The sequence below is a fragment of the Excalfactoria chinensis genome, chromosome 4 (genome assembly GCF_039878825.1).
Source record: "Excalfactoria chinensis isolate bCotChi1 chromosome 4, bCotChi1.hap2, whole genome shotgun sequence".
NCBI classification, from domain to species: Eukaryota; Metazoa; Chordata; class Aves; order Galliformes; family Phasianidae; genus Excalfactoria; species Excalfactoria chinensis.
In genome coordinates, this window is record NC_092828.1 from 20473343 (window position 1) to 20500773 (window position 27431).

The 27431-nt window shown below is 39.7% G+C and overlaps 1 protein-coding gene across 1 annotated transcript in view; it reads left to right on the plus strand.

Annotated features, from left to right (window-relative positions):
• Positions 1-27431, plus strand: part of PGCKA1 (PDCD10 and GCKIII kinases associated 1) — a 43453-nt gene that overhangs the window by 13335 nt on the left and 2687 nt on the right. Inside the window, exons 2-4 of the mRNA XM_072336177.1 lie at positions 7281-7371; positions 10086-10140; positions 26793-26840. Coding sequence (XP_072192278.1) covers positions 7335-7371; positions 10086-10140; positions 26793-26840 — 140 coding nt within the window. The 5' untranslated portion in view covers positions 7281-7334. The remainder of the gene's footprint in view (positions 1-7280; positions 7372-10085; positions 10141-26792; positions 26841-27431) is intronic.

The window sequence follows — 27431 nt, forward strand, 5'->3', positions numbered from 1 at the left end:
ACTCTACAAACCGTGGGATGTGATACACACAACTAAGCAATAGGCGTTTAGTGAGACTTTGTGCCATTTCATAAGTCACTGAGCACTCAGCATAAAGGTAGTGATACAAGATACAGAAGAATGGGCCTGTAGCTTCCACTTTGTCTAATTAAAAACATACATAAATTTCATCAATCATAGCCAGTAGCATTTGCTCTGGGCTACAACATTTTTAGTTTTCTTCACTCAGAGGAAGATGCACACAAGATACCCATTCAAGCAGCAGTTTCTGTATTTAAGCTCCCACAGTCAGTGGTGCTGTAGCCCAAGTCTCAACAGGGCCACAACGTGACCTTAAGAAAGTTAAACGGTATCACTGTGGAATTCTGTAGCAGGGTAGAAGTAAGAATTAGGTCAGCCTAATTGAATTGCAGTAGTCTGAAAAACACCTTCACTACCCACTTTGAAAGGGCTTTAGAGACCACACTAGGGAAATGTTTTCAGAATCCTCATCCTTGTTATTTCCTGCTTTGCTTGGAGGATTCACTGCTGGTGGACCCTCACAGGCTTTTATTTGGCTGGAGGATAAAAATATTGCTATAATTAAAGATAGAATTTGCAAATGGGCCTGAAGTTACCTTCAACAGCATTTTATCTGCCTTTTAAGCTATTATGTGCACATTAGGGCTTATCAAGACCACCTAGATTTCTCACCCAGGAGAACTGCTCTCCTGCAGGCTTGTTCTGGTCTGTTTTATGCAGCATTCTGCCTACACAGAAAGCAGGAGAAGAGGGCAGAGCTGTCAATTGCTTTGGCAATGGCCCTTTCTGGCCTTCAGGGACAGCTTGTCTTTCTATCTGGAAGAGTGTGTGCTTAAAAAAAAAAAAAAAAAAAAAAGAGAAAAACTAACTTTGGTCACGTAGGGCTTTCCACACAGTCACCACAGGAATAAGGAATATAAATATACATGTAACAAAAGTGATCAGGAAAGTTTGCACCCACGCCTGTGTTTGATCACAGTGTATATTTAAAATGTCAGCTGAAGAGCCTCTACTGCACATCGAGTCATCCCTCAGCTACATCAATGTGATACTGACACAACTGGGAGCTGCAGCAAACAAGTCACACACTGAAGTTTGGGCCTTAAAGGCTGCATGTTACCCAAATATATGAATGATTGCTGATCACATTGGGATGTTTTCAACCACAAATCTACACAGTGACAGTTATCTCAAATATTGTGCTAGAAGAATTGTGTGTAGCTCAGAATATTTTGCTATGACATCTGCTTATACAGGAAATACCATTCCTTGAGGTTCCCCAATTTTCTTAGCCTTCAGCACAATATGTTCCTTACCTCTATTAGTACAATCTTTATTACTAAGCCATTTATATGTTAGTTTTTGACTGAATCTCTAATCTTCTGACTGACAGGATTATAGATATAATGTGTTTACTTAAGGGATTTTTCTACTTATAGAGTCAGTTTGCAATCTTCTCACTGTCTAAATTATAGCCCAGGATTTATTGTCATCCATTTCCACATCCTGAAATATGTGAATAGAGGGAAATTCCATTTCTACAAGATGCTCCCCATTGCTCTTTGCAGAACTTATGGCAGTACGTTGCCATTTCAGAAACCTTTGTAATTTCTGTCACTAAATTAGATGCTGCTTCATCACCACTGCCTGAAAATAGGCTGGGAGATGACTGGGTCTGGGAATACTGCTTACAAAAAAAACAGGTTCTAAGAACGATAGTTCAAACCCAGATAAAGGCTTTTGAGACTGGCTGATCACATGGGCATATTTGCATCCAATTGTGCAGTCCATTTCACTGGCGCTAGATAATTATAATGAAGAAGGCAGTGAAAGAAGCAAAACACTCACAGTGCACCTACCTCCCCTTCTTACCCATCAGTAAAACCCACAATTTGTTGTAACGACACTGAGAACAGAAGACCCCAGTATGAGCCAGAAAAAGATCCGTGGCAAATCTGCAGAGAGGAGCTGTGGATTCCCAGCAGAACATGCAGTATGGAGGTTAAGCTGTCATAAGATTCAGTTCACGTTAATACCTGCTGTGAACTTAGTTAAAATGAAATACAAAAAACACAGCCTCTTCCACCTTCCCCCACTCTGAAAACAGCCTTATCCAATAACGAGATGAGGCCAACAGCAGAGAAGATGATTTACTTCATCAGTCATCCCCATGTAATATCCCAGAGCATGCAACATAGCCTTTACAAACAGCTGTGCTGATGAAATTGGGCTGATGATTTTACACAGTAGTTGTGCCGTTGCCAGGTATAGCATTAATGTTAACTTAAGAAATGGCTCATGTCTTTTGGTTAGAGCTGTTATATATAGATGAGAAAGATAAAATATTTATTCTACAGTAAGATGAAAAAATGCACTCTTATAACAAAGTCATAGCATCCGAGTCACCTGGTGTTCAGCATTCTTTAACTTTTCCCAGAATTACCAGTGTTGGTGTCTGCACAGGACAGTTGTGTGTTTGAATGAAGCAGTGAAGTTGCATTTTTTTGACTGGAATTTGTTTATGAATGTCCTTGTTTTGACAAGAGCATTTAAAAGCCAAGGACTGTGGATCTTTTCAAAGTATGAGAATGTCAGAGAAAGGAAGAAAGGTTTCAGGATTTGCCTCATTATGTTGTGCAGCAGATTGCACTCAGCACTCACTCTGAATCCTAAATTCCATATAAATATTCATAAATACATACATCACAGGTCTAGTAACATTATTCTGAAACTTAGAGACCAAGTTGTTCAATCCCAGGCAGGCCCTGTCAAACCAAAAAAGAAAGAAAGAAAAAACAACTTGAACTGATAGTGCTGGGACAATCATACAGGTTCAGGTAATCACAGCAGAGTGCATGGAATACTCCTCCTGCACCTTACGGGCCAGTCTCACACCTGTAGTCAACACAGGAAATAAAGGGCAACATTCAACTATTTTTCACTATTTTCAGGTTTATCATACAGTATTTGAATAAAGCACCACTGTTTTCCAAATTTATTTGACATGAGATGAACTCAGCCCCTCAGAAACATCTGCACTAACCAAAACACCAATCCATATAGAAGAGTTCAAATAATAAGCTCTGAATAATTATTTCTTCAGAAAAAAAATAAATAAATAAATAAAAGCTGCATACGTTGTCCAAAATTCTCCCTGTGCCTAAACAGAGGCAATGAAAACATACACTTCACTGTAGACTAAGGGGATAACACATAATCCCTTTATGTAATTTAGAGTTATATAATACAAATACCAGGGAACATTTGATCAGATCAAAAAGGGGACTCGTTCAAAACGGAGCAAATAAAATTATTTTCCTGGCATAACCAGCCCAGGCAGTTTATTACTGAGAGAAAGAATATAGTAAGGTTTCCATGAAAGTTGACACTTTGTAATGCTACAACTGTGAGTAATATGAAATCAGACAGAAGTTTTAAGAAGCGTAAAGTTTTAGAAGACTCTAATTCTTCTAACTCAAGAGACAGAAGCCATGTTGGATGGATGTAAATGTTGCACGGTAGCAGCTCCCTAACAGGCACTTTCACAACTTCTAAGGGATCTGATGCTCACTACAGGACTGAGCATGAGTCTGATCAAGCTTGACAGTTTCTGTGTCTCTTCACACATAAGAGAAGAAAAAACAAACAATTCAGTCAGACATTCCTGATGATCCACTGCAAGGACGACTAAAGCTCTTCTGTTTGTTTAGCAAGGTGGCAGGATAAATCTATTTGATTGTTTTTTATATTATATTTAAATTTCCAACCATGCGAAACAGACAAAATGCAGTCTTTCTGCTTTCCCCTACAGTACTCTGTAGCAATCATTGTTAATGCTTTTGTTGAGCAGAACTGGGGTGGAACTAAGATGGGGACTCTACCAACCTGCTTCTCCTTCGCAGCTCTGAGCTGGGTGTCCAAAGAACAAGGATTTGCTGCAGTCACTGACTTGCCACCTGCCCGAGGCATTCAACTGTATCTAGAACAATGATGCTGGAAATACTCCTGAGTAAATACACAATAACATTTCTGTGTTTACAGCATCTGTGAAAGGTGTGGAGAGGGCTGTTTCTCTACTGTTTGTTTCCAGAGCAAGTCAAACCCATTAATTAAATTCATGCTCTTGTCCTACTTCAAAAGGAAAAACAGCTGATTTATGGGCACTGACAGCTGCAGGAACCAGGAGCTGGTTTTGCTCTTACCACCCCTAATTAATTTTTAAGCATCTAGGCAGTTTGGTTTCTGAGATTCTGATCAAATGAGAAGCTGAATGTCCTTGGCTTCTACAAAGAAAAACAAAGGAAGGTGCTCCATACAGTGCATTGTCTGTCAGGCTGTCATGGTTTCTCAGTGCTGGCTGAATACTGTCTGCAGGAATTGGGCACCTGAACATCTCTGTGCCCAAGCAGCTTGTAGGATGAAGTTCTGAAAGGTCTCGCTTATGTAGTTTTGCTTGCCTATTCATTACCTTTCTCCTCTTGACAATAAAAATGTTGAGAAAAAACACAGTATCTGAGAAACAGTGTAATCTATTGTAATAATGGAGAAGAAAAAAATCTCATTATCAACAGACTCAGACAAATTGCCAACAATAGAATAAATAGATTAGAACCTTTTAGAAGAACATTATCACAACATGTACAATACATACAAATACCAATATCCAACAAGACATCATGTTCATTTTTTCTTCCAGGTTCTTTAAATAAAATGCAGATGCTAACATTTTGGGTTGAAATCTGCAGGTAGGCAATCAAAACACATTTAATACCCAGCCTAAGAATAGGAAATTGTTACGTAAGTGGAAATCTTTGGATGCTGAACTTTCACCCTAGACATCTGACATTTTTGCTAATAAAGAACTACACAAACATAGGAAGAGTGTATTGACACTATTACCTGCCCAGCATATGTTGCAGTTGCAGACATTGCCAATAAAGATCAAAGCTTTCCCTGCACTAATGAGCTCGATGTAGGCACTGCACATTCTTGCAGCAAGCTCTAGACCTCTATTGACTTCTACTGAGTAAAAGGTTGGGTCACATGAACTCCAGACCCTTTTCCAACCAAGTATTTTATGAGTCTGTACAAACTTCATAAAACAAATTCAGTTTATTTTGTTGCAGTTCATGATTCGGGTAGAAGTCTGGTAAGAACACAGATAGCACAGCATAAAACAGCTCATAATCATTAGTTGCCAGGAAGAAACTGACAGTAGCTGGCATAAACTTCAAAATTAGTGGAACAAATAAAACATAAAAATCCCTTTTTTCACCAGTGGTATAAATGTATTCACTAAAAGATAGCTGTGGCTAAAAAACCTGCATCCAGACACTGGTGAGCACATGATAACAGACCACAAGGTCAGTTAAACAGACAGCAGCATCCTAAGTTGTCTCAGCTAATAAAAAGATGATAATTCTCCACAAATCTCCATGTGGGTTTGAGTATATTGCTTCTCACCATTCAAACAAAACAAAACAATACAAATCCAGCATTTTATGACCTCTCAATTTATAGCAAAATGAGCAAAATTCAATTCATACAGTTGGCAAGTGGAAGCTCAGCCCATGCACAATGAAATGGTGACGTCACAGCAAACTTCTGGATGACTACAGCCTGTTTTCAACTAAGGATCAAGACATAACTTTTCCATTACTACCAGGCTCCCCACAGATCAAGGAGCTCCAACAGATCTCAAAGAATTATTAAAGTGTTTATTTAAATGCTACCGATGCATGGTGTCTTGCTTGTTTACGCACTTCATGTTTTCAGTGACACGTTATATTTACAAGAAGCATAATGAAAGAATTCAGGAAACAGTGTTTGCATAAATATATAAAAAGCCTTGAGGATCTCTTTGAATTTGAAAAAGATTGGAAGAATAACTAACCTCAATCTTTTTAAGTGCTTTTCATAAAGAAAACTATTCATTTCTGTCCCTCCTCAATTTTCCCAGTAGGCCAAGAACGACTCTTTTCTTTATCCATATAGAGCCTAGGAGACAAGTGTATAGTTTCAGAGTTGAGAGATTATTCTGATTTCTGCTAACACTCAGAATCAATTTGGGATTTTCAAATGAATCTTTGATTTCACAAAATTTCTCCCCTTCATTAACTTGCAGTGGACTCTTAGAGGCTTTGTTTACATGTGTAGCAAGATCAGACATGGTTTTTTCATCAACAAATGCAGGCCCACATTTTATACACTATCTCTGATACAAAATCCAGTTCAGATTTCCTTTAGAAAACAGCACATTAATACAACCATATGTAAATAACTGTAGTGGAACACATGGGCAGAAACACTAAGAATGCACGTAAATCAGAGGTTTGTTCTAATAAATTTGAATTGAGATGACAAGTAGAACTGATTAAAAAGATCCCAAAAATGCTATTGGACTACACAGTTTGCAGCAGAGAAAGTGTTTGAACAAAAACACCAAAAGCATGTATGGGGCAGAGCCTAAGCTATTAGAGTATAAAAGGAAACTGAGAGGGGAATGCAAATCTTAGGACTGTCATGGTTATATATGTCAAGGACATATATTAAAACCACTGTAGACAGCTGATCCTTTTTTTTTCTGAAATTGCTGGGGACAGCACTGAGTTCTAATAGTTCCAACCCACAAAGGAAAGAAGAGATATTTACAATCAGTTGATCTCCAGATCAGCTTGTAAGACTAAGCTAAGGCTTTTGGGATGGAAGAGTTAAATCCCATACGGCTTTTTTGAGCAAAGCATACATTAGTACTCTTTGATCTCTTGTGCAAGGGAGGTTCTTTCAAAAGTATTGGCCAGCTTCAGACATTACGCAGCAAAGGAGCTGTGCACTGTGCTTGGAAGCCTCAAGCTGGGAGCTGCTAATGGAATGAGAAAGTAGGCAGATCTGAGGAGCAGCCATCCATAGTTACATTTGTAACTTTAAAAAAAGAAATAAAATTAAAATAAAAAAAAAAAAAAAAAAAGAATTTGAGGGGTTAAGAAAAGAAAAAAAAACACCAAGGATTCAACATTAGAACTAGAAGGTAAATCTGGGAATATCTGCTCACAGTGTCTAAAAGTTTGTGTTCAGCAAAGAGAATGCACGTAAGCTCACCTAGGGGCCATGCCAAAATAGGTTTAGGGTATTGCACTTAGATTTTGACATTACGGCTTCCAGATAGGATGTTTTTTTAGCAACTAAATGAAATTGAAAATGCACATAGAAGCATCTACAATGCAAGTACTCAAATCCTAATTATCTTGTTTAAATTCCAGGTTATTCTGGAATGTGAAAAGTCCTTGCTGCTTGGATCCATGACAAGCACATAGATGCTATTCACTTATTCGAACAATCTGCGCCAATATGGTAAGCTATGTTCCAGAGTCTTGGGCCACTTCTTGTTGTGTCCTACATTGAAGGGAACAGGCATGGAAGACTGTCTCAAGAACAGTAACATGAAAAGTACTAAACAACTGAAAAAAAGCAGGAGATGGTGACAATCCTTGATTTATGAACACTGTTGTACACACTAGACAAGTTTCCAAGAATATCCCAAAAGGGACGTTGCTAAGCAAAGACGATGGTAAAAGGAGTGTTTAGTCAAGATGCCTGAGTATAATTTGTAGGAGTAAGAGCAACTTTCCAAGCTATCACCAAGTAAAAGAGAATAAAGCACCAAGTACAACAAAAAAAAATATTTTTAAGTACAAACAAACTGGTTTATGTCTGAGCCTGTCTGACACAGAAAAAATGAGCTACTGATTCACTTGAAATCCAGCTTCTGTGCATATTATTCTGTTAAACAGACAGTATTTGATGCTGAGATTTCAGCACTTACTTTAATATTATAGGCAAAGAGTTTCAGCAATTCACTGCTTTTCCTTAAAGCAAACAAACAAAAACTCTTACCTTTGGATCAAAATCCAGTGACTTACATCACAAAACAATGAAATCAGTTATCATTTGACATGATTGAAATGATTTGACATGATTGAAATGGCTAAGGCTACAACTTACCAATAGCTATGACTTGTATCAGCTCTCCTTTTTCACATTTTCCTTTTTACTTCCAGGGAATTTTAGAAAACTCAATTACAAACTAATGAAAACCCTATAACTAACCTACTATTTCGGAATCTGTTCAACAGACAGAAGCAATTCAGAGGGGACAAGAATGCATTGTATGGGATGCATCTTTTGCTTTTGTTAACAGCCTTTCAACATATGGCAAGATCTTGTTTTTCATTTTAATTTCATTTAGGACATGGTGTACACAAAGCAAAGAAGGGCATCTAGTCAAAATTATGCTGTAAGAAAAATCAGAGATCAGAACAAAAATTAAATGAAATAACCCTCATTGTAATAAATAATGGCAGCTGTAGCAAATAAGAATATAATTAAGTTAAAAAGAGACACAAGAAGACCCCCAGTAAAAGCTGCTTAAAGACAGGAATGCACAATGATTCATTCTTCATAAGCTTTATTCTTAGTCTACTTAAAGTACAAACAGCGCCATTAACAGATGCATGGAAACACTCTCAACCTTTTGCAACACTATAATAAGATTGAATAGGGCTATAAATCTCCAAAGTGCTGCACAAACACTGGGCTCTGAGAAGGATGTGGAATGGTAGCATACAAGACAAGTTAAGTGACTTGCTGTAGGGCAACAGAGCAGGGAAATGAATCAAAGGATCCCAGGCTCTCCTTAGCAATGACTCACACCAGATCTCAGGGCCACCTCATTTTGGTCCTAAATCACAAGCTGATGAATTCAGCAGAATGCTTTTGGTTTTCAGTCATATGTCAGGCTTTAAAAATAAATAAATAAATAAAAAATTAAGGGAGCTTTCTAAGCATCACCTGTGGGTCAAATGCTACGCATTGTTGCCTTCTCTACTCTGTATTCTAACAGGGACTGTTTAAGTACCACTACAGCTGAGGGTACTCTAAAAATTGAAAGCAAGCAGTGAAATTTTATGAGAGCTTTTCAGAGTTCAACCACAAATCTGATTTGTATAATCGTAAGGAATGTGTACACAAAATATACAATAATGGCCATTAAGTTGCCTTGACAATCCCCTGCAGCCCCATTACCTGTGGATGCCGAATTCAAGATTCAACTAGATGCTTATATGCTGAGAGAGTTCTGCTGAAAAGGATCTCAAGGCCTTTAAAGAATTTGCATTTACAAGATAAGCCTTGCAAGGCTTTTCTTGGTAGAGCAAGACCACCTTTGGAATCAAAGCTCGCAATATAATCTGCAATTATAACTACCCAAGCAGAGAGATGCTAAGAAAAAAAGCAGAAATGGGGCACAGGTTCTGGGGTCAACGGGAAAATGCATAGACCGTTTCACAGGTGTGACCCTGACTTGACGGTTAATGATTATTATAGGTTGGTGTGCATGAAGATCCACATGCACATATGGCCACATTCCATCCCTACAAGAAATGCAGAAAATATTAATATTTTTTTTAAGGAGAAAAGGCACCCACAGTGTTTCAGTTCTAACTACATCGTTACCTTGAGAATTTATCTCTAAATTCTTAATAGAAAGCATTTCACTGGCTTTTCCATTTTGCCTGGAGCACACACATCTGCAAGATCAGTAGTTTCACCAGGTACCATGAATGCTAGGTACAACGCCAGAGGCATTTCTTAAATTTCAGAGTTCATAAAAAACCGAAGGAGAAAGTTCTGACAAGCATATGTTGATGTTTTGGCAGATTCTATAAATATCCTGGCTGCCAGCAAAGGAAAAAGTAATCCCATAATATTTGAAGAATTTCTGGTTTTATTGTTTAATGTGTAAACATTTCACATGAGCCCTAATCCACTGTAGCCAGCATGCTTACGCTCACGTTAAGCAGGTTAGCATTCCAGCCCAGCTCAAGGGGATGAGTTGTGTTACTCAAGTGATTTGTTTGAACACTGTCTAAACTAAGAAATTACTACAGAATAAAGAGGAGGATGTTATATTTCCACACAGTTTGCAGTGGACAACCTGCACTTCAGATTAACCTACTTGCATGGACACATGAAGAAATCGCTCACAAAGTGTTACTTTACTATTGCAGGATCAAGACATTTAAACCAAATCTTTCAAGCGGTCGATGGAGTACAGTCTGAAAGGTAAAACCTTTTTTGCACTCCTAGTGTAGGTTTAATACTAACTGGCCATTCACTATCACAACCTCAGAATTCCACAACGGGCAAAATCACTGGATTCACTTTCACTGTGCAGTACCTTGTCTTCCAGTGATGCTTTATGGCTATGAGCACTAGTGACAGAACAGGTTCTGAACTGTGTTTCTTTCCAATCCCTAACATTTTGGTTGTAACAAATAAAAGCTTGCCCATTTCTACTTTCAAGTTTAGAAGTTGAATACCGTAAAAAAAGAAATAGAGGAACATGAAGTTATTCATTCTAAATCAATTAACAAGGGTGAAAAGACAGAAGGAGAAAATGTGGGAAGGAAGACAAAAGGTGATGGGAAGAACAAGCAAGTGCAAAGTGGGGGGAAAAAAAGAGGTACTGGGGGAAAGAGAACAAATTAGAGAACAAGAGAATTTATTTGGCTGAAGAGGGAAAGGAAAGCATACTGACTTCTAACTGCGCGCCTGATCCAAAAGCTGCAGGTTATTTCATTACATGATCAAACCTAATATCCTGAAAATTTTAAGCAAGTTCCATCATTCATTTGTAGTTTTTCTGTGTTGTTTTTTGTTGGTTTTTGTTTTGTTTTGTTTCCTTTTTTTTTTTTTTCTTCATTTTTTTGATTTACTAGATTAGAATTACTGAGTCACGCTAACTGCTTAGGGCTTTATCCAATTTTCTTGGTATTAAGAGAGGGTGATATGCTGAACAAGTACACCACCGCTTCAATGCCTGCCACTAGCAATATTTGGGATGATGTAAACAAACCAAAAGTATTTGAAATATTCAGGACAAAATGATTTTGAGGACATAAAGCTACAATTGAATACCACAGCTGAGATCACATATCCTACCTGGCCTTAATCCTGCCTAAAGGCATATATGCAATATCTGTTTGAAGCAATCTGCACAGACATCTGAGCCTACTTCCAGAATATTGCTCCCTTAGCTAAAAAACTATTACATACTTAAAGGATAAGGGTCTGCTAAATTCCAGCAGTGTCTCTTTATCTCCTTTGCCAGAAATTCAATGGGAAAAAAAATGAGAAAAAAAAAGCAGTTTGTCTATCCACAAAATTGCTTTGCAAACAAACAGAAAAAAAGCTTTCAATAAGCCAGGATGTCAGTTCTGTGGGTACAGCTTTACTCATATGCAAGTGCACTTACATTCAGTTGTTACTTTCATAAATTTTATTATATTTGACTTTTAACTTAAAAGAAAAAGAAGAAGGGAGGAAGGGAGGAAGGAAGGAATTCAAAACATGAGGACTCTACTATCTCTTCCTCTGTGAACAGTGTTTCCCAGATCACCTAACGGTTCAGAGCCTTACATTTATTGTCAAAGGTTCTTCTATTGATAGCCCCCAGATTATTGTTTGAAGATTATTGTGTGTGCTGTTCCCTGGTTTTTGCTGCAGCATGGAACTCACAGGCAGATAAAGGCCACAGCCTCCATCAGACAAAGGATGAAACCTAAGACCCAAGAGCTTGATTAATCTTGGTGTAAAGTGCACTGTTGGCTGCAAGCTAGTGGCAGCTACATGACAGCATCCACAAGCTAGATACTGGCCTGGTTTGCCTAGTTTTTCCCCCAGACTTCATCCTGTGGCAGTAGGCTGTAGCCTTGACATTCACTGCCCAGTATTTTTCATTCTCCACAGCAGAATTTCTCATTGATCTCAGCATACATGTAACAAACACGTTAAAAATGAAATTATTCCAGAAGGTTCAAAAGAGAGAAAGAAAACATTTATTGAGAATCAACCCACATCTAGAAAATATTTCTGTATTTAAACAAGCTCCAAGTCTTCAGCTGACTCTGCAAATGAAAGGCTAAGGAAAGTGATTTCTGAGCCAGAAGAGAGAAAATAACAGCTCCACAGCCAGTTGTGCTGACATTAAATTCAAGTGAAAGGATTTGTTTGCTTTCCTGTCAGTGCCACAAAGAAAATTGACATGTGCAATTTCTGGTTCCTTCAGACCCAGAAGAAATAAATATTCCGAAAGGCAGATTCTTTTCTTATTTGCATTCTCCATGTCCCCTCTGGTGAGGTGCAGAAAATCAAGGTAACATCATGGTTATAAAACAGCCAGGAGAGAATCTGTTTTGTATTCACACTGCCACACAGATCCTGAACTGTTAAGGATCTAAGGGACTGGTGGCAAAAATGTATAGCTAATGACGGTGGCTATATTGAAAAGTAGTGTATTGTAGCTGAGAATTTGCTCCATCAAATAGTGTTGCTGTACTCTTTGTATCTACTGTTATTTCTGCGGAAGTAAATAGGAGGCATTACTTTCAGAGCAACCTGTGTAAGTCTGTCAGGGACTGGACAGAAGTCCAGACCCTGACATGCTGTTGTTTTCCTTAAAAGTACCTTTCCAATCTCAGCACCTGCCTTTTCTCAATTTCAGCTAAATCTTACCTTTCACCAGCTGTGTCTTTCAACTACTGCGATCTTCAACAAATGCCTTTGACATCTCATAGCAACTGTGGAATTTTCTCAGTTCTCATATAAATCACCACAACTTTTAATATATTGAAACAAGCAACATGTTCCTACACTGTCTACTCTTTGAGACCTAAACATCTCAAGTACTGTAACATTAAGACTTTCTTCTTCACTTCATCTTTAACCCAGAGGTTGATAACTTCTGCAGCTATGTACGCAGCACTAGGAGCATCTGTAAGAAAGTTATCACAAGAGACCTTTAATTTAGATCATTTGCTTCATATTTATAAAATAGGTCTGATGAACCTACTAGGAGAAAAAATCACCAAATTTTGAACAGTGTGCAGCTTCTATGTCAGGAGATACAGTACATACATTAGCTGAAAAAGTCTAAAGAACAAGGATACGTAAAAACTCCAGAGTGTCCAATGAAAATGACAGCTAGTCTTAAATTACTAAATTGAGAGACTCATCAAAATACCCTTTGAGGGAAACCAAAAGCTCTTCACTGCTTTCAGCATATGATCACCTCACAGGTGCACCAGAGGACATGGATGCAGTGTAACAGACTCGTGGTCTGCAGGATGTTTAGGGCAGGGAAGACGTTACAGAATACCATGAATGAAGATAGAACAGTTCAGATTTCAGGTGCTTGGTCCTCCAGATGATACAGTGGGGAGAACACCTTGTACAGTGCAACAAGGACTTCATTAGAGAATATCTGAAGCTATATTTCTAGCAAGCACCAGGAAGAAGCCTTCTGTGAAGGTACAGAATAGAAACTATACAAGAAGATAGGGAACAGAGACGTATTTTGGGATATATTCAAATACTTCAGAAATGTTTAGGAGCAAAAAAATAAAAAATAAAACCCAGTTTTTAACAGATAACACTCAGATGGTGTGAACGCAAAACAAAGTTTCTGAATTACAATATTTTATTTTTACTGCAACATTTTTATATGCTCCCTCGTTTTCTAAAATAAACTTTAAAAAATGGAACTGGGACACTGATGGCACACATCAATTGCCACGCACTTTCCTTCCTTCATCTAACCAAATTCTCTGCACAATGGCTTCCAACTGGTCCCTTGAGAAGTCCTGGATGCAGAAGATAAACAACCATTTGAATTTCATAACCAGAACTTCAGTAGCTGTGTTTTCAGACATAGGAAGAAATAAGACAGTTTTACCAGTAATTAAAGAAAATCAGTTCCATAGGTCTAGAACACAAAAATCTAGACTACCATGGGTGTGTTCCCAGTTTATGACCTGCTTGTTCATCTATACCCATACCTCTCTTTACAGTCCAAGTTCCTGCCATGTAATTTAGCGTAAGGATTAAGGGCATGACAATGACAATCTGCTTATTCTAATTGAATTTGAGCTGACTGTATGAGTGAATGAATGGGGAAAATGAGTCATATTTTTCTCCTGAAAAACTTGCTCCATCAAATCTACAAAGGCTATAAACTATTTACTGTCCTCAAGAAGGAAAGCCATAGATCAACTGCCCATGCTGTTTATACCCATACCATTGCTATTCTAGGAAGCCTAGATTCTTTAGCTAACAGATAAGAAACAGCCTATCCTCCGAGTTCATTCAGACTCCGAGCTCACTGAGCCAAGGTCTGTGTATTGCATATTCCACAAGCCAAGTGCTTTTTAAGTAGTGCAATGGTAATGGCTTTAGTATTTCAACTTCATGACTGGTTGGACTCATTCCAGCACCTTGGTGGCACTTTGATGAACTGCAAATACCCAAACCCAAAGCTGAAATCCACAGACATTTCTGGATGCCCACTAGTGTCTTTCTGGCTAACTAAAGATGTTCTGATGGCTGAAGGCAGAACTCGTGCCATCTTGACAGGTGTCAGAAAATATCTCCTGCTGAATTCATCTAGGAACCACAAAATAAGCAGAATATTTGTATTAGGCATGAAGAAAGGCTGCTCAGCCAAATACATGATAGAACAGGGAGTCCAAGAGGCAAAAGGTTTTAATCAAGTGTCCACATGCATGCAAGCCCACAGTAACAGGGCCCCAGCTGGATTCCCACCAGAGAGACCTTGTGAATCCTTTGCTCTAGGATGCAACTCTACCAAAATTCCTGTGAACTGAAACATTAAAGGGCTACTGAGGCTACAAATCCTGGCAGGAGGATTAAGGCCACATCTCACATAGACTCAGAGCACCATGCTCAATCTAAAACATAACAGCCACTACAACCTCCAGTCAAAACCACCAAGGAAACAGAGATTACATAGTATCCAAAAGGTTAGTAAATTGCTTCTTAAATTAATAAATTAGCAGCCCTGGTCCCATTTAACCCTCTGCCTCAAAGACATGTCTCACAGCTATCAAAGTCACAGCCTGGACAGCGTGCTGCACAGAAGGCTCAGTACCTATATCTAAGGCTACTTCTATTTTCAGCTATTTAAAAAGACATCAAATACAACAGGGATTTTCAGACTAAGGGATGAAATCCATGAGTTCACTCTCCAAAGTACAAAGTTGCAAAGAGACACTTTAGTGAGAGTCTTAGTTGCGTAAAATTGGCTACAGCTATTTTGAGACTCCAGCTGTGTCCCCAAACACAGATCTCTGCACCACCAAGCTTAACACAATTACTGAATCAAATATAGTTTCTCTGCTGATTGCTTCTTTCACACGTACACGACCATCTGCTTATCACACCCTTTTTTCTTTACCTTGACACATATTTTTGCCATACACTCCTTGAGAAACAATGCATTTCTATGTCTGTGCCTACACAATATGGTCCTGAATACAATTTGAGGTTTTAGGTATCTCAACAGAACAAATTATTATGATATATATGATTAACAACTTTAAAGGACTGGAAATATAAATGTCAGTAGCTTAAACATCATCAGAGTGATGTAAGCTTGGGAAAAACAGATATAGCGAATAAGCTTGGCTGAGGAGGAAATGAATGTTTTTATGCTGCAAGCTATATTTGTTTTTCCTTTGTGCAAACTGGCTAATGGTTGTGAGAGTTTTGCCCTTTACCCAACTCTTCATTTTAATCATTGAAAATAAAACAAACATTTTGTATGGTAAATAATGGGTAGGGAAATGCTCTGTGACCAAATGGTGTGAGTGATGAGGAACTAGTCAGAGAGCACACATTTCCCTTAAGGCCTTATAAATATTTAAAATCAATTGAAAAGAGGATAACAGGAAAAAGAACACACAGAGATCACCTCTAAGTCGTGTTCCATAGGCAGTATGGGCTCTAAACCACAGTAACAGGGGCCTCACAGAAAGCTCCGCCTTTTCAGAGATGTTTAAAGAAAAAGCCCTATAGCTACCACAGAGATTAGTCAGTGAACAAATAGAACAAGAATGGCTTTAAAGTAAGAAACATTGGCAGGGTGGAAAAAAGAATAATCCAACCCCATGTTAAAAGCCTCTTATGCCTCTCAAAGGACAGCAGCAGCAGAGCCCACTGCTTCAAGATGAGGAGCAGGATGCTAAAGGGTGCATCCGAGGATCAAGTACTGCTGCTGCCTGCAGCTTGAGTCCTCCAGCATTGCAGCCTTTATCAAACATATCCCAGGATAACATGCTGGAAAGTAAGGAAGCATTAAGACAGGCTTGAAGCTGGGTGCTCAGCACCATCAAGTGAGCAGAATGACTTCACCTGCCAGGCTGGGCACATCTCTTGCCCACACATAAGAAGCGTGTGAGAGAATAGAGAGAGCTGTCACTATGAAGCATAAGGGCAACATCTATGAAGCAAAAAACAAGGGACTTGACACACTGACCAGCAGCATCAGAAAGCTACTAGAGGAAGCAAAAGACCTGTCTGACCTTGCTGATTTGGCTACAAGGACATTCTGGGGAGGAGGTAGCAGGACGTAACATAGCTATGCATAATATCACATTTTGTGGAAGATCTGCTTAGGCAATAACAGTTACAACTCAAAACAAAACACCTTTGTAAAACTGATAGCATCTACTTTTCAGTACTTCCCCCTTTGGCCAGAACACCTGCAAGCAAGTGCAGGTGTGCTCACATTGTGCTGGCAGCATTCAGGCTTCCCTACCTGGAGGTCTGCCTGCCACTACATCTGAAGTTTGATGCAAAACAGCTGCCTGAACAAAACAAAGAACGTGAGGGGGCAAGGTGTGGGTAGAAATATCAGGACCTGATGAAAACACAACAAGAAGATGGGAGGCATGGGAAATGAGTGGCAGTAAAGAAAGAAAGTGGTGGATGTTGCATTTACATCAAATCAGACTCTCCCCATTCCAGCTAAGGTATTTACACTGGCATGGAACAACAGCATGTGTTGCCTTTGTCAACCATACAGTAAATTTTGCTGGTATTAGGACCACATATACAGAGATAATTATCAGTTCTGGGAAACACCACAATTGCAACTGTACCCCTCAGCTAAAAGATTGCACTCTCCCTTGGATGCTGTTATGAATTGTCCAAGGATATAACAGGCAGTTTGCACTATTTTGCATATCTAGTAACGTCTACTGCTAATGTGATCTCAGGATGAGGACACTAAGTGAAACTTTTTGTCAATTATTATTCTTGCAAACTTCCCAGCACTCAAAACATACATAAAAAACCAACCTACAAGTTTAAACCACCTTCTTGACTCCATTGGGAATCAGAATAGTAACCTTAAGTCCCTACATTCAAACAGAAACAAGCCTAAACTTCATGCCCTAAACAGCATAATGAATACAAGTTACCCCATCACTGAAGCAAAGCTGCTGGCTGCGTGCAGTATTAGCATGTAATATCACCCAAAGTTTTGTCACAGAAACAAAAGGAATCAGGCCACTGCACCGAACAGCAGAAAACACTTGAGTTCTATTTAGTTTAGTCAAGGAGATGAAAGAGAAGTGGCAGGGAAAGATGCATAACTGAACTGTGGAGGTTAGATAGGATGCATGTAAATGTATGGAAATGTAGGAGGTTTGAGACAAGTTAAAGAGAGAATGTGTGAATAAACCTGAATGAATCAATGGGGCACCTGCCAGAGAGAGGTTTGAAAAGGTCCAGTAAGTGTGCGTAGATGATAAAAGCTTGGATGGTAACAAGTGATAGATACAGTAGGTATATACCGTGTCATTTAATGGGACTGAGATTATAACAGCTCTGAATTTGTGGGGTTTTTTGTTTTGTTTTTTAATGAAAGAAATGCAGTCAAATAATTCTGATATTTCCTTGCCAAAAGCTGGGGTTTGACAAAAATAAGCCAGAGAGTGATTTCTATTTTTATATTATAAGAAAAATAATAATAATAATAAAGAAATGTTAACAGTGTAACAGAACTGTGACAACTTCCATGGAAAAATAAAAAGTATTTGTGATGATACTTCTTAAAAAATCTTTTCAAAGCAAAAATGTGCACTCATCTGTGTCACATCATTCCCTCCCTTTCAATTCTAACAGAATAAACTTTGAAAAATATGTAATTATTCTTCTCGACAGCTAAAGATAATGTCAGAAGGATAATTTGCATTCAAGCAATGATGATATTTACTGGTGAAAAACAAGGAATTGGTTTCAAAAGGGGAAAGCAGAGAGTACCAATGGAGATACATAACTAAGGCTGAGTGCCCTAACTTACCACTGTGGCTAAAGAAGTTTTATGAGAGTTTTCAGCAGATCCCCTCTGACAGCTTATCATCAGTTAGCTGTATTGGAGATGGATGCAAATAGTCCAGTGGGTAAATGAGGCCTCATCAGAGGACAAAAGGATCTAGTAGACCTGAGCAGCTCCACAAATCTGTTTGTCAAGTAATGAGAAGAGCACATTTGAGAGGGAGGAGTAAGGTAGGATGGGCAGGTATAACCTCGGCAATAACCTTGTGCTGGCAGAAGGATAGATAGCACAAGGCTCTTTCTGGCAGACGCTGACATTCCTTGCCCTGAAACATGGTGTCTGCCACTCTCAAAACAGGGAGATAAAACAAGCTGCACCCACAGAAGCACTTGCAACTTTCCCTTCCTTGCAGAGCCGTGCAGACAGCAGGGACTGTGTAACTGGGATGGAACAGACATGTATTCCTACTGGGGCTGGACTGCAGGCTGGTCTGAGTATGGCAGTGACATGTCTGTGCTACAGTTAAGTGTGAACAAGAAGCCTGAAATCAATTCAGATACAAAAAAGTTAACAGGCAAAGCCAACTCATGAGGTGGGACCATTTTCTGTAAGGAAGCACATTATGATGCCTCCACAGGTCGGTTTGTTTATTTTAGATGCTATGCAACAGTTGATTTGCTCCCTGAAGCACTTTTAATACAAATTACCAGACTGAGAATCAGTCAGAGGAAAGGAAAATAGAAACTTCAGTTCAGCTTTTAAGTACTGGTCTTACTGCAGGGACCTTACCGCAGATATCACATTGTTGCCTTCATAGTAACTGCACTAAGACAAGAGATGCCAATGATACAGTGAAAGACATCAGACATGCTACATGGTTTTATTTTTCACAATTTTTTTGTTGTCAGCTGTACATTAGTGGGTCAGTTCCAACTAACTTAGGCTATAACTTTCAGGTACAGGTGCAGAGATGATCTGGAGAACCCCTAGGACAAGGGGATTCTGGGCCCAGAACAATTCTCTCTCTCTTTGGGAACAGTCTGTCCTCAGAACAGAGAGTTCTGGATAAAAATAGATTGAAGAGTTCTCTGTACTTTATGGAAAGCAAAATACTCCTCCCAGATGCTCTTAACCTGCACACCAATTTGCTAAAGTATCTATATCCCTACTCTTTCTTCCTTAATAACCTTCTCTCAGTTATCTTTCTCTTCCTCTACAACAGGAGGGTGTTTTTTCTAGTGTATGTTTACTAGTTCCCTACATTCCTAATTAAAGTTCTTCTCTGCTCTACCATCTGTGCTGCAAACTTTCCATGCTTTTTTTAATGTTATCAGTTATCCAGACCAATTGTTCTGCTGCCTCCTCCCCTCAGTAACAAATTGCACTTCCCTCCTCCACACCTCAATGCACCTGATCCTTTCTCAGCCTTTGGCACACACTGAGGACAGCCTCTGAAATCTGCTGAGAATACCTCCTCAGCACAGAAGGCAAACCACGCCACCCAAATGGGGAGAAGCCTGTCAAATGCCACAGATGTCTGAGGTTATTCTCACTTTATACCAGACTAGCAGGGTGCCTCCACCTGGAAAAGAGAGCAGAAAGAGGCATTCCAGGCCATTGGGAGATGCAGCATTCAGCTTTAGCAGCCCAGATAGCACACATAGGTAAAAGCACATTACTTAGTAATTTAGAGTGGAAAAGGAAAGAGGAGAGTGAGAAGTCAAAGGAACAGCAAAAGCTTATAAGGAATCAGAGTACAAGGAAGAAAAAAAATAAAATATCAAAGAAAATTGTCTTAAGATGAATGTCTCAGATCAAAAGTCACCAAGCCACGATACACACGTTTGTGACTTACTAGGAAAAAAAATGACAATAATATAGTGCTTGCTCTCCTCACCTTTCTGCCTCTGTCCTGTAGAGATTAAACATGTGTATGTGTGTATACATAAAGACAGAATCAAAATATAACACCCCATAAACCAAAGTTGAGATTGGCCTTTTTTTCTGTTTCCATGTAAACTTCTAGGTATACCAAGACAGGCTGTCAACCAGTTTTTATCTCTCTGAAATGTTTGCCCTTCCCTTTACGTGACATTATCATTTGTCTTTAGTTTATTCATAGCACAGGTACGGTTTGAACAGACAATAGAAGCTGTGTTACTACATAATTTAAAATCAGATATGTTGTGTTTCTCAAATCTGATAAAGCAAAGCATACTTCTCTTAAAGCACACTGTAAGCTTGCATTACAAGCCACATTTGTGGAGTCAGCCATCATACATTCTTGTCATCCACAGCAAGGTCTCACATGAAGAAAAGCCCCTTTCCACTCTCAGAGGAGTTGCCACCAACAAAACATTTAACATCCTCCCATTACTCAGCACGTACTTGTCTGACACAATTGGCATTCTGCTCTCCCCTAATTAAACTCAGTTACAGCCTCCATAATAGCCAGAGAAGCATTTTTCCCAACTGATTTAAGACAGTTGTATTCCCATATCATTGTATCTCAAAGCAAAAAAAAGTCACTGTCTTAACATCAGGTCTTCCTGGTCTCTGTGAACACTGATTTAAGGCATTGCCAAGAAAATATAACTACAGTATCTTTTCTATGGTCAGTTCAAGGTCAGCAGGAGTGGCTGGGGAAAAGACTGAGCCTCTTCCTTCTCTTCCACTGAAGAAAAAGGGGAAAAAACATTTTTACATTAACAGAAGCAAGTACTGGCACTAAATCTGCAAACCATGAGGCTAGGGTACTCTTTCACACTGTAAGAATCTGAACAACTTGAACAACATAAAAGAATGCAATGACTTATTCTAGATGTCTTTCCAAACTCAGTCAGAAATAACTTAGAATTATCTGTTGTCTGAGCTCTCTCTAACCCTTTTGGGTTTTTGTTGCCAATCTGCTTAATTTAAACTGCTCCAGACAGGAGCCTCTTAATATTATTATTTGTTAGTGGAACTATGAACACAGTACATTAGTCTTTAGAACAAGCTACACAAAACAAAATAAGTAGGACTAAAGCACACCTTTTCATGCTATGAAACCAATTTGTTCCTCAGAATACTTTCCTAGGTTTGGCTTTAAACGTTAATATACATGGCCTCTTCTGAAAACAATGCCTCCTATTTTATAATGCTGGCCCATGACATAAGAAGCAGATGTTGGTGGTAGGGCAGTAGAGGCAAACCGATGTCTGACACAGAAGTGCATATGAAGCAAAGGTGTGTCACTGAATTCTTCCATGTGGAAATAATTTCACTCACTGACATTCATCAATGCTTGCTGAACATTCATGGAGACCAAACAGCGGATGGGAACATAGTGAGGCTGTGGGTGGTGCATTTCAGCAGTGGTGATAGTGATATGAAAGACAAATCACATTCCAGGCAGCCACACAGCTGTCACACCACAAAATGAATAACATCTCAATCAGATCAACCACAAGAATTGTTGGATTACAACCAGGGAACCAAATACAGAGCTGAATATCAGCTTCAATGTGTTGGAAACAATGGCGGCAACATTGAAATATTGCAAAGTTCGAGTCGGGCGGGTCCCGTGAATGGTCACACAGGAACAGAAAGAACATCATATGCAAGTTTTTTCCAGACCTATTGAACCTGAATGCTGAAGCTGACATTTTCCTGGATCACATCATTACCAGTGATGAGACATAGTGTCTTTGCTATGAGCTGGAAAAAATGAACTCTGACTGTTATACTGCAACACTGACTAAGTCAAAGGCTTGCAATTCCAGAGCAAGGCCAGAGAAGATGACATTCTTTCTCTTTCAATTCAATAACACCAGGCCCCATATCAGTTTGAAGACCATGGAGCACATTATCAATGTCAGCTGGACTGTCCTACCACACTCACCATACAATTCAGATTTGGCATCTTCTGAATTCCATCTCTTCTGAAGAAAGAAGAACTGTGTGAGCAACATTTTCTTGTCAACAGCACCCACACAGCAGTTGCAAAACAGTGGGTCATCTCCACTGGTGCAGATTCTTACAAGTGCAGCATGCAGACTGTTGTTCTCCACTAGTGAGAATGTATAGCTAATAGTGATGACTCTGTTCATAGAATGGCTTGAGTTGGAATGGAACTCAAGGATCATCAGGCTCCAACCTCCTAACCCTAACAGCTTCCCAGGAGATCTCATCCAACATTTCCTTAAACAACCTGAAGTTCAGTGTCCTGACTTCACACTTTGCCAGGCCTAAGTAAATCAGCATCACAAACTCAACCAGAGCTTGGTCACTGCAGCCCAGGCTGCCTCTGATCTTAATGTCTTTAGTGATCTCCTCCACACTGGTGAGTGCCAGGTCCAGCAATGTTTCACCTCTGGTCAGTCTGTCTAATACCTGAACCTGAAAGTTATCATCAGTGAAATCCAGGACTCTCCTGGATCATTTGCAGCTTTTTATACCTCAGAATTTGTCCTATCAAATAGTGTTACTGTGCTCTTTGCATGTTGTTGCTTCCATGGAAATACATAGGAGGCATTACTTTCAGAGCAATCTATGTATACACAGAAGGAAAGGATGAGGAGGAGAAAAGACCAACATTACTCAGATAGTAACAGTATAAAAAAATATATTCCTACTACAGGGATGTCAAATAATTCTTAAGATGATACTGCTTAAAATATTTTGATGTGTCATATCTCATGCATGCCAGTGAACGAATTTAGTTGTAACTAATCAGCTGAAAAGCATAAATGCAGTAGCTGCGGAGATCATGCAAACAGTAGCTGTAATTAAAAAGCACAAACAGTAAAGTGCTTCTTATGAAAATAACAATGGTCATTTCCAGTCGTAATTGCTTTCTGTGAAGATAACAAATGTCTTCACAACCAAATGAAGGTCATCAATTAGTACTTCCCAGAAGTTAAAATCTATACAAGCAAGATCCTTTTAAAAATCACACAGTGTTATAAATATGGGCACGCAGTAGGAAACTTGTCAGAACAGATTAAGCAGAAGCAGCCTGATGTGCAATGCCCCCAACCAGCTCAAAGCAGGATCTGCCCTCAGAACCAGGCTATGGGCAGACTTGGACTGGTTTCACCAAACCCAGGCACTTTAAAGCCAAGCACCCAGGCCTGCAAGGGTGTTCCAGTGGATTCACCCGCCAACAGACAGCAACTGAAGTCATCACAGTTTACCAGAGCTGAAATAATATTTGCATACCCATAGCCTGTGGCAAGCATGAAGGATAGCAGCAGCTTAGCCTCTATAGAAAGAGGCTTAACAGAAGTTGCCTTTCCCATGGACAAATCACACAGTCACTGTGACTTACCTAATGCATGGCAGCCACTCAGACTTGAAGGCCAAGATTTGCAAGGGTTGGTCAGTTTTAAGCAATTTTTGTTCTTTTGTTTTAGAAGGAAGTTTAAGCTAAAACTAAATAGGTGGTTGAAACCAGAAGTGTCAACACAGAGATTAGCTCAATTGAATTAACTTCAAAACATTCTTAATCTAAAGAAGGGATAACTCATGGGTATTCAATGTTTTGGCTTGCCTGGACTGCATGGAATAAAGAGGAATTGTCTTGGATCACATATATGTAGGTCGCTCCAGAAGTAATGCCTCCTGTTTATTTCCATGGGAACTACAACACAGAGTGAGCACGAGAACACTGCCTGATAGAGCAAATCCTCAGCTATAGAACACTGTTATTCAACACAGTCACCACCCTTAACTATCTATTCTCACCAGTGAGGAACAAAAGCCTGCATGCCATACTTGTAAAAACCTGCACCAGTGGAGGTGACCCACAGTTGTTATCACCACTGTTGAAATGCACCTCCCACTGTCTTACTGCGCTCACATGCATCAATGTTCAACAGGTATCAGTGAATGGGTGCCATTTTTTCCGCAGAGAGGAACTAAGCAATACACCTTTGTTCCATACACACTTCCACATCAGAAGCCATTCTGTCAGAGAGCCCCTCTGCTGTCATCACATGGCCATAACATGTAATAAAATGTTGGTGGGAAGGCCCAGCCACACCACCGACACCCACCTGTGTTCCTCAGAGATTTTTAATGAAAAATTTCCTGTGCTTCAACCTTGAAAACAATTGTTCACAAATATACGCTACTGTCAGAAAGCTATGACATAAATAAAGCACAGTTGCAAAGCAAGGGGTATTTCTCTCTGCAAGTGTAGGGTTTATGAATGTCCAATAAAGAGACGTGATCATATCTTCAAATGTCTGATTGCATTCCATTTGAAAATCTGCAGGCCACATATTTATGCTGCCTGAAAAAACTGAGTCACGCATACTCAAAATAATAATAATAATAATAATAATAATAATAATAATAATTTCATGGCAATCTTGAAGTCTGTTCTCAAATTCCTTCTTCAAAACAGAAAGTGAGGCTGCATATTTTTCACTGTTCACAGGACTGCATTCAGCCACTATATCACAGTCCGTGAACTTACTTGCCATAACTTGAGCTGGCACTGCACTGCACCCCATGCCCAAACTTCAGCTCAGATGGAGTTCATAGCCCACCCACTGTCTGTTTGTTGCTGAGTGACAGTTGCAAAGCTGCTTCCACAATAGCACAGGGTACAGGGCAGGCCAGACATGCCTGGGCTAACCAGTTCATCTTTCAGAACCATCAAAGCAAATGAAGAATTCTGTTTTGTCCAGAAAAGGCCACATGAGCTGGCTCAAACAAGCCTCATACCACATCAAACTTGCCCAAATTCCTTCATATTGCAGAAGATCTGCACGCAAAGAGGGTGTGCAGATGTGGCACTCATGGCCACATCAGCCAGCTCCTGTAGGCTCTCTGGGCACAAAATACTGCACTGGGATTCCTGCTATGTCATTATTGAGGAGGACAATGGCACACAGCAAGAAACCAGCAGAGGTGTAAGAAGGGAGAATGCACTTAAGGAAGAGGGAGAAGCAGCACCACTCAGAGGCAGCAGAGCAGCTCAGCGCAGGCTGCCCTGACAGGCACTGAGCTGCAGCAATCTGCCTCACCCTTACAGCAACTTCTGCTCTAAGACATGAGGCACAAAGAGTACAGGCACAGGCAGGAGCAGGTAGGAGCCAGCTGCTGAATGACTGCAAGATCTTAGAGGGTCCAGAAACATGGGGCTGGATGTGAGGCACTGTGCACAGTGCTAGCAGCAAAGGAAGTCAGATACGGAGGGGGGGAAAGGAGAATAATAAACTAACAACATAGAGTGCATTATAATTCTTGCCAGCATGATCACTGGTGGGCAGTACAGGCCATGCCTGGTGTGAATAAATCAATAATATTTTCCTGAGCTGTTCTGTGAATAGCTGACTCTAAAAAATACCCTGACCTTGTGTTATCAATCTGTCTTATGGGAAGCAAGCTGCTGTCCTTAGGCTACAGCAAAAGCATGCAAAATTGTACGTCATGAAGAGATAAAGGAAAAGTTTGAATGACAACAGACAACAACAATTAACAAGCTGTCCTGACTTAATTAACTCAAATTATAACTTCCCTCCCATGATTTGGGGTTGTTCAGGTCTGTGCCTTCATTTAGGTTTAGAACATAAAAATTCTTGAGCGTCCAAATTAAAAGACATAGTAAAAGACTGACATATGACCACAAAGCAGGTGGCTCTCAGCATCTCACCAGATCAGGCAATGACACACATCCACAGAAAGCTGGTGTTATATTGAGATGTAGCGAGATTCAAGCAGTTTGGTAGCTCCAGTCAAAGCCTGAGGAATGTATTGTAGTAAAATACAGGCACACAACACTGCACATAACTAAGTGCCAATCCCAGCAACATCTCTGCATCTAACCAGAGGATTAATAGAGTTCAACGTGGTTATCTCAGTGCCCAGTAGCTCTCACAGAGCCAACCCAGCAGCTCCCCACATCGTGAGAACTCGGCACTACTGTTCCCACCCTTCATTCACAAAGCATGTAAAATGCAAATATCCAGCGAACAATGACAAGCACGAAGCAGTGTCAGTACGTATCACATGCCAGCAGATGAAGATTCTTCAGATGGAGTACAGGACCTGAAGATGGCAGTGCAGGACTTGTACTACCTGTACTGCAGCCACCCCAGAGCACATTGCTCCTGCCTGCTCCAGAAGACAGACCGGAGGGCACTGAGCCCTGCTAGTAAGAGACAGGACTGAGTGACACAAAGGCAGGGGATCCATCACACAGGCAAGGCTAAGCTGTGGAGCTGCTAACTAAAGGATGCCATAGATGCCAGCTGCCAATACAAAACATTACTAGTTTGTCTTAGGAATCTCCAAATCATAAAACTGCTGCAGACTAGAAAAACATTCTGGAAGAACACCATTATCTGCTTAAGAGCTCTTAAATTCTTCCACAGATTATTCTCCAACTACAGGCCACTATCAGTGCAAGATAGAAAACTACAAGGAGCTTGAACTGTACTGCATCCATCCTTGTGTAGGTGTATTTCTTTCGGAGTAATAAAACCCTCCTAAACGAGTGTAATTTTCCATGTAATTACCCATGCATTCGTTTCAAAACACTTCACTCATTTTCCTTCCCCCTTTCTTTCCCTTTCTCTCTTTTCAGATTAAAGAAAATCCAGATGGGGTGCAGGTGCTGCAAAATGATACAAAGGTACAATAAAAGATGTTTAAACAGAATAAAAGAAAAGCATTAAAATGTGCTCCTCCACACCTACTGATAAGATTAGTCGGAAATTGGAGCTTTCCCAGAGTTTGGGTATCTTTAAAGTCACACCAGAGCATAGATACTCTGCCTTCTCATGAATGCCCTTTTGATTTATTGCATTTGAGGTCCATTTCTATAATTCCTGAGCCACAGAAGTACTGCGTGGGACTGAAAACTCATCTTAACCAAAAAGATTTCCCTTATGTAGGTACCATAAGCTACCCTCAATTCAGCAGAATGAAGAGTGCAGACTTTGTCAGAACCTCCCTTTCCCCTAAAAAATGAAAATCAGCTACAGATCCTTGCTCTTGTCATAGTTCCTTATTTATTTTTAATTAAATTAGCTGCAAGAACAATTTCCATGTTATAAATCATCCTGAAGGAGACTTGTTTTAGAAAGACCACACTTCAGTCCCACTAAATGGTTACTCTTTTTTTCTTGGCCACATCTCCAGAACAGGTAAGGAAGTGGGGAAAAGTACTGGTCCTACAAGAGAAAGGGGGGAGAAAAAAAGAGCAAATCTGGAATAAGTCAAG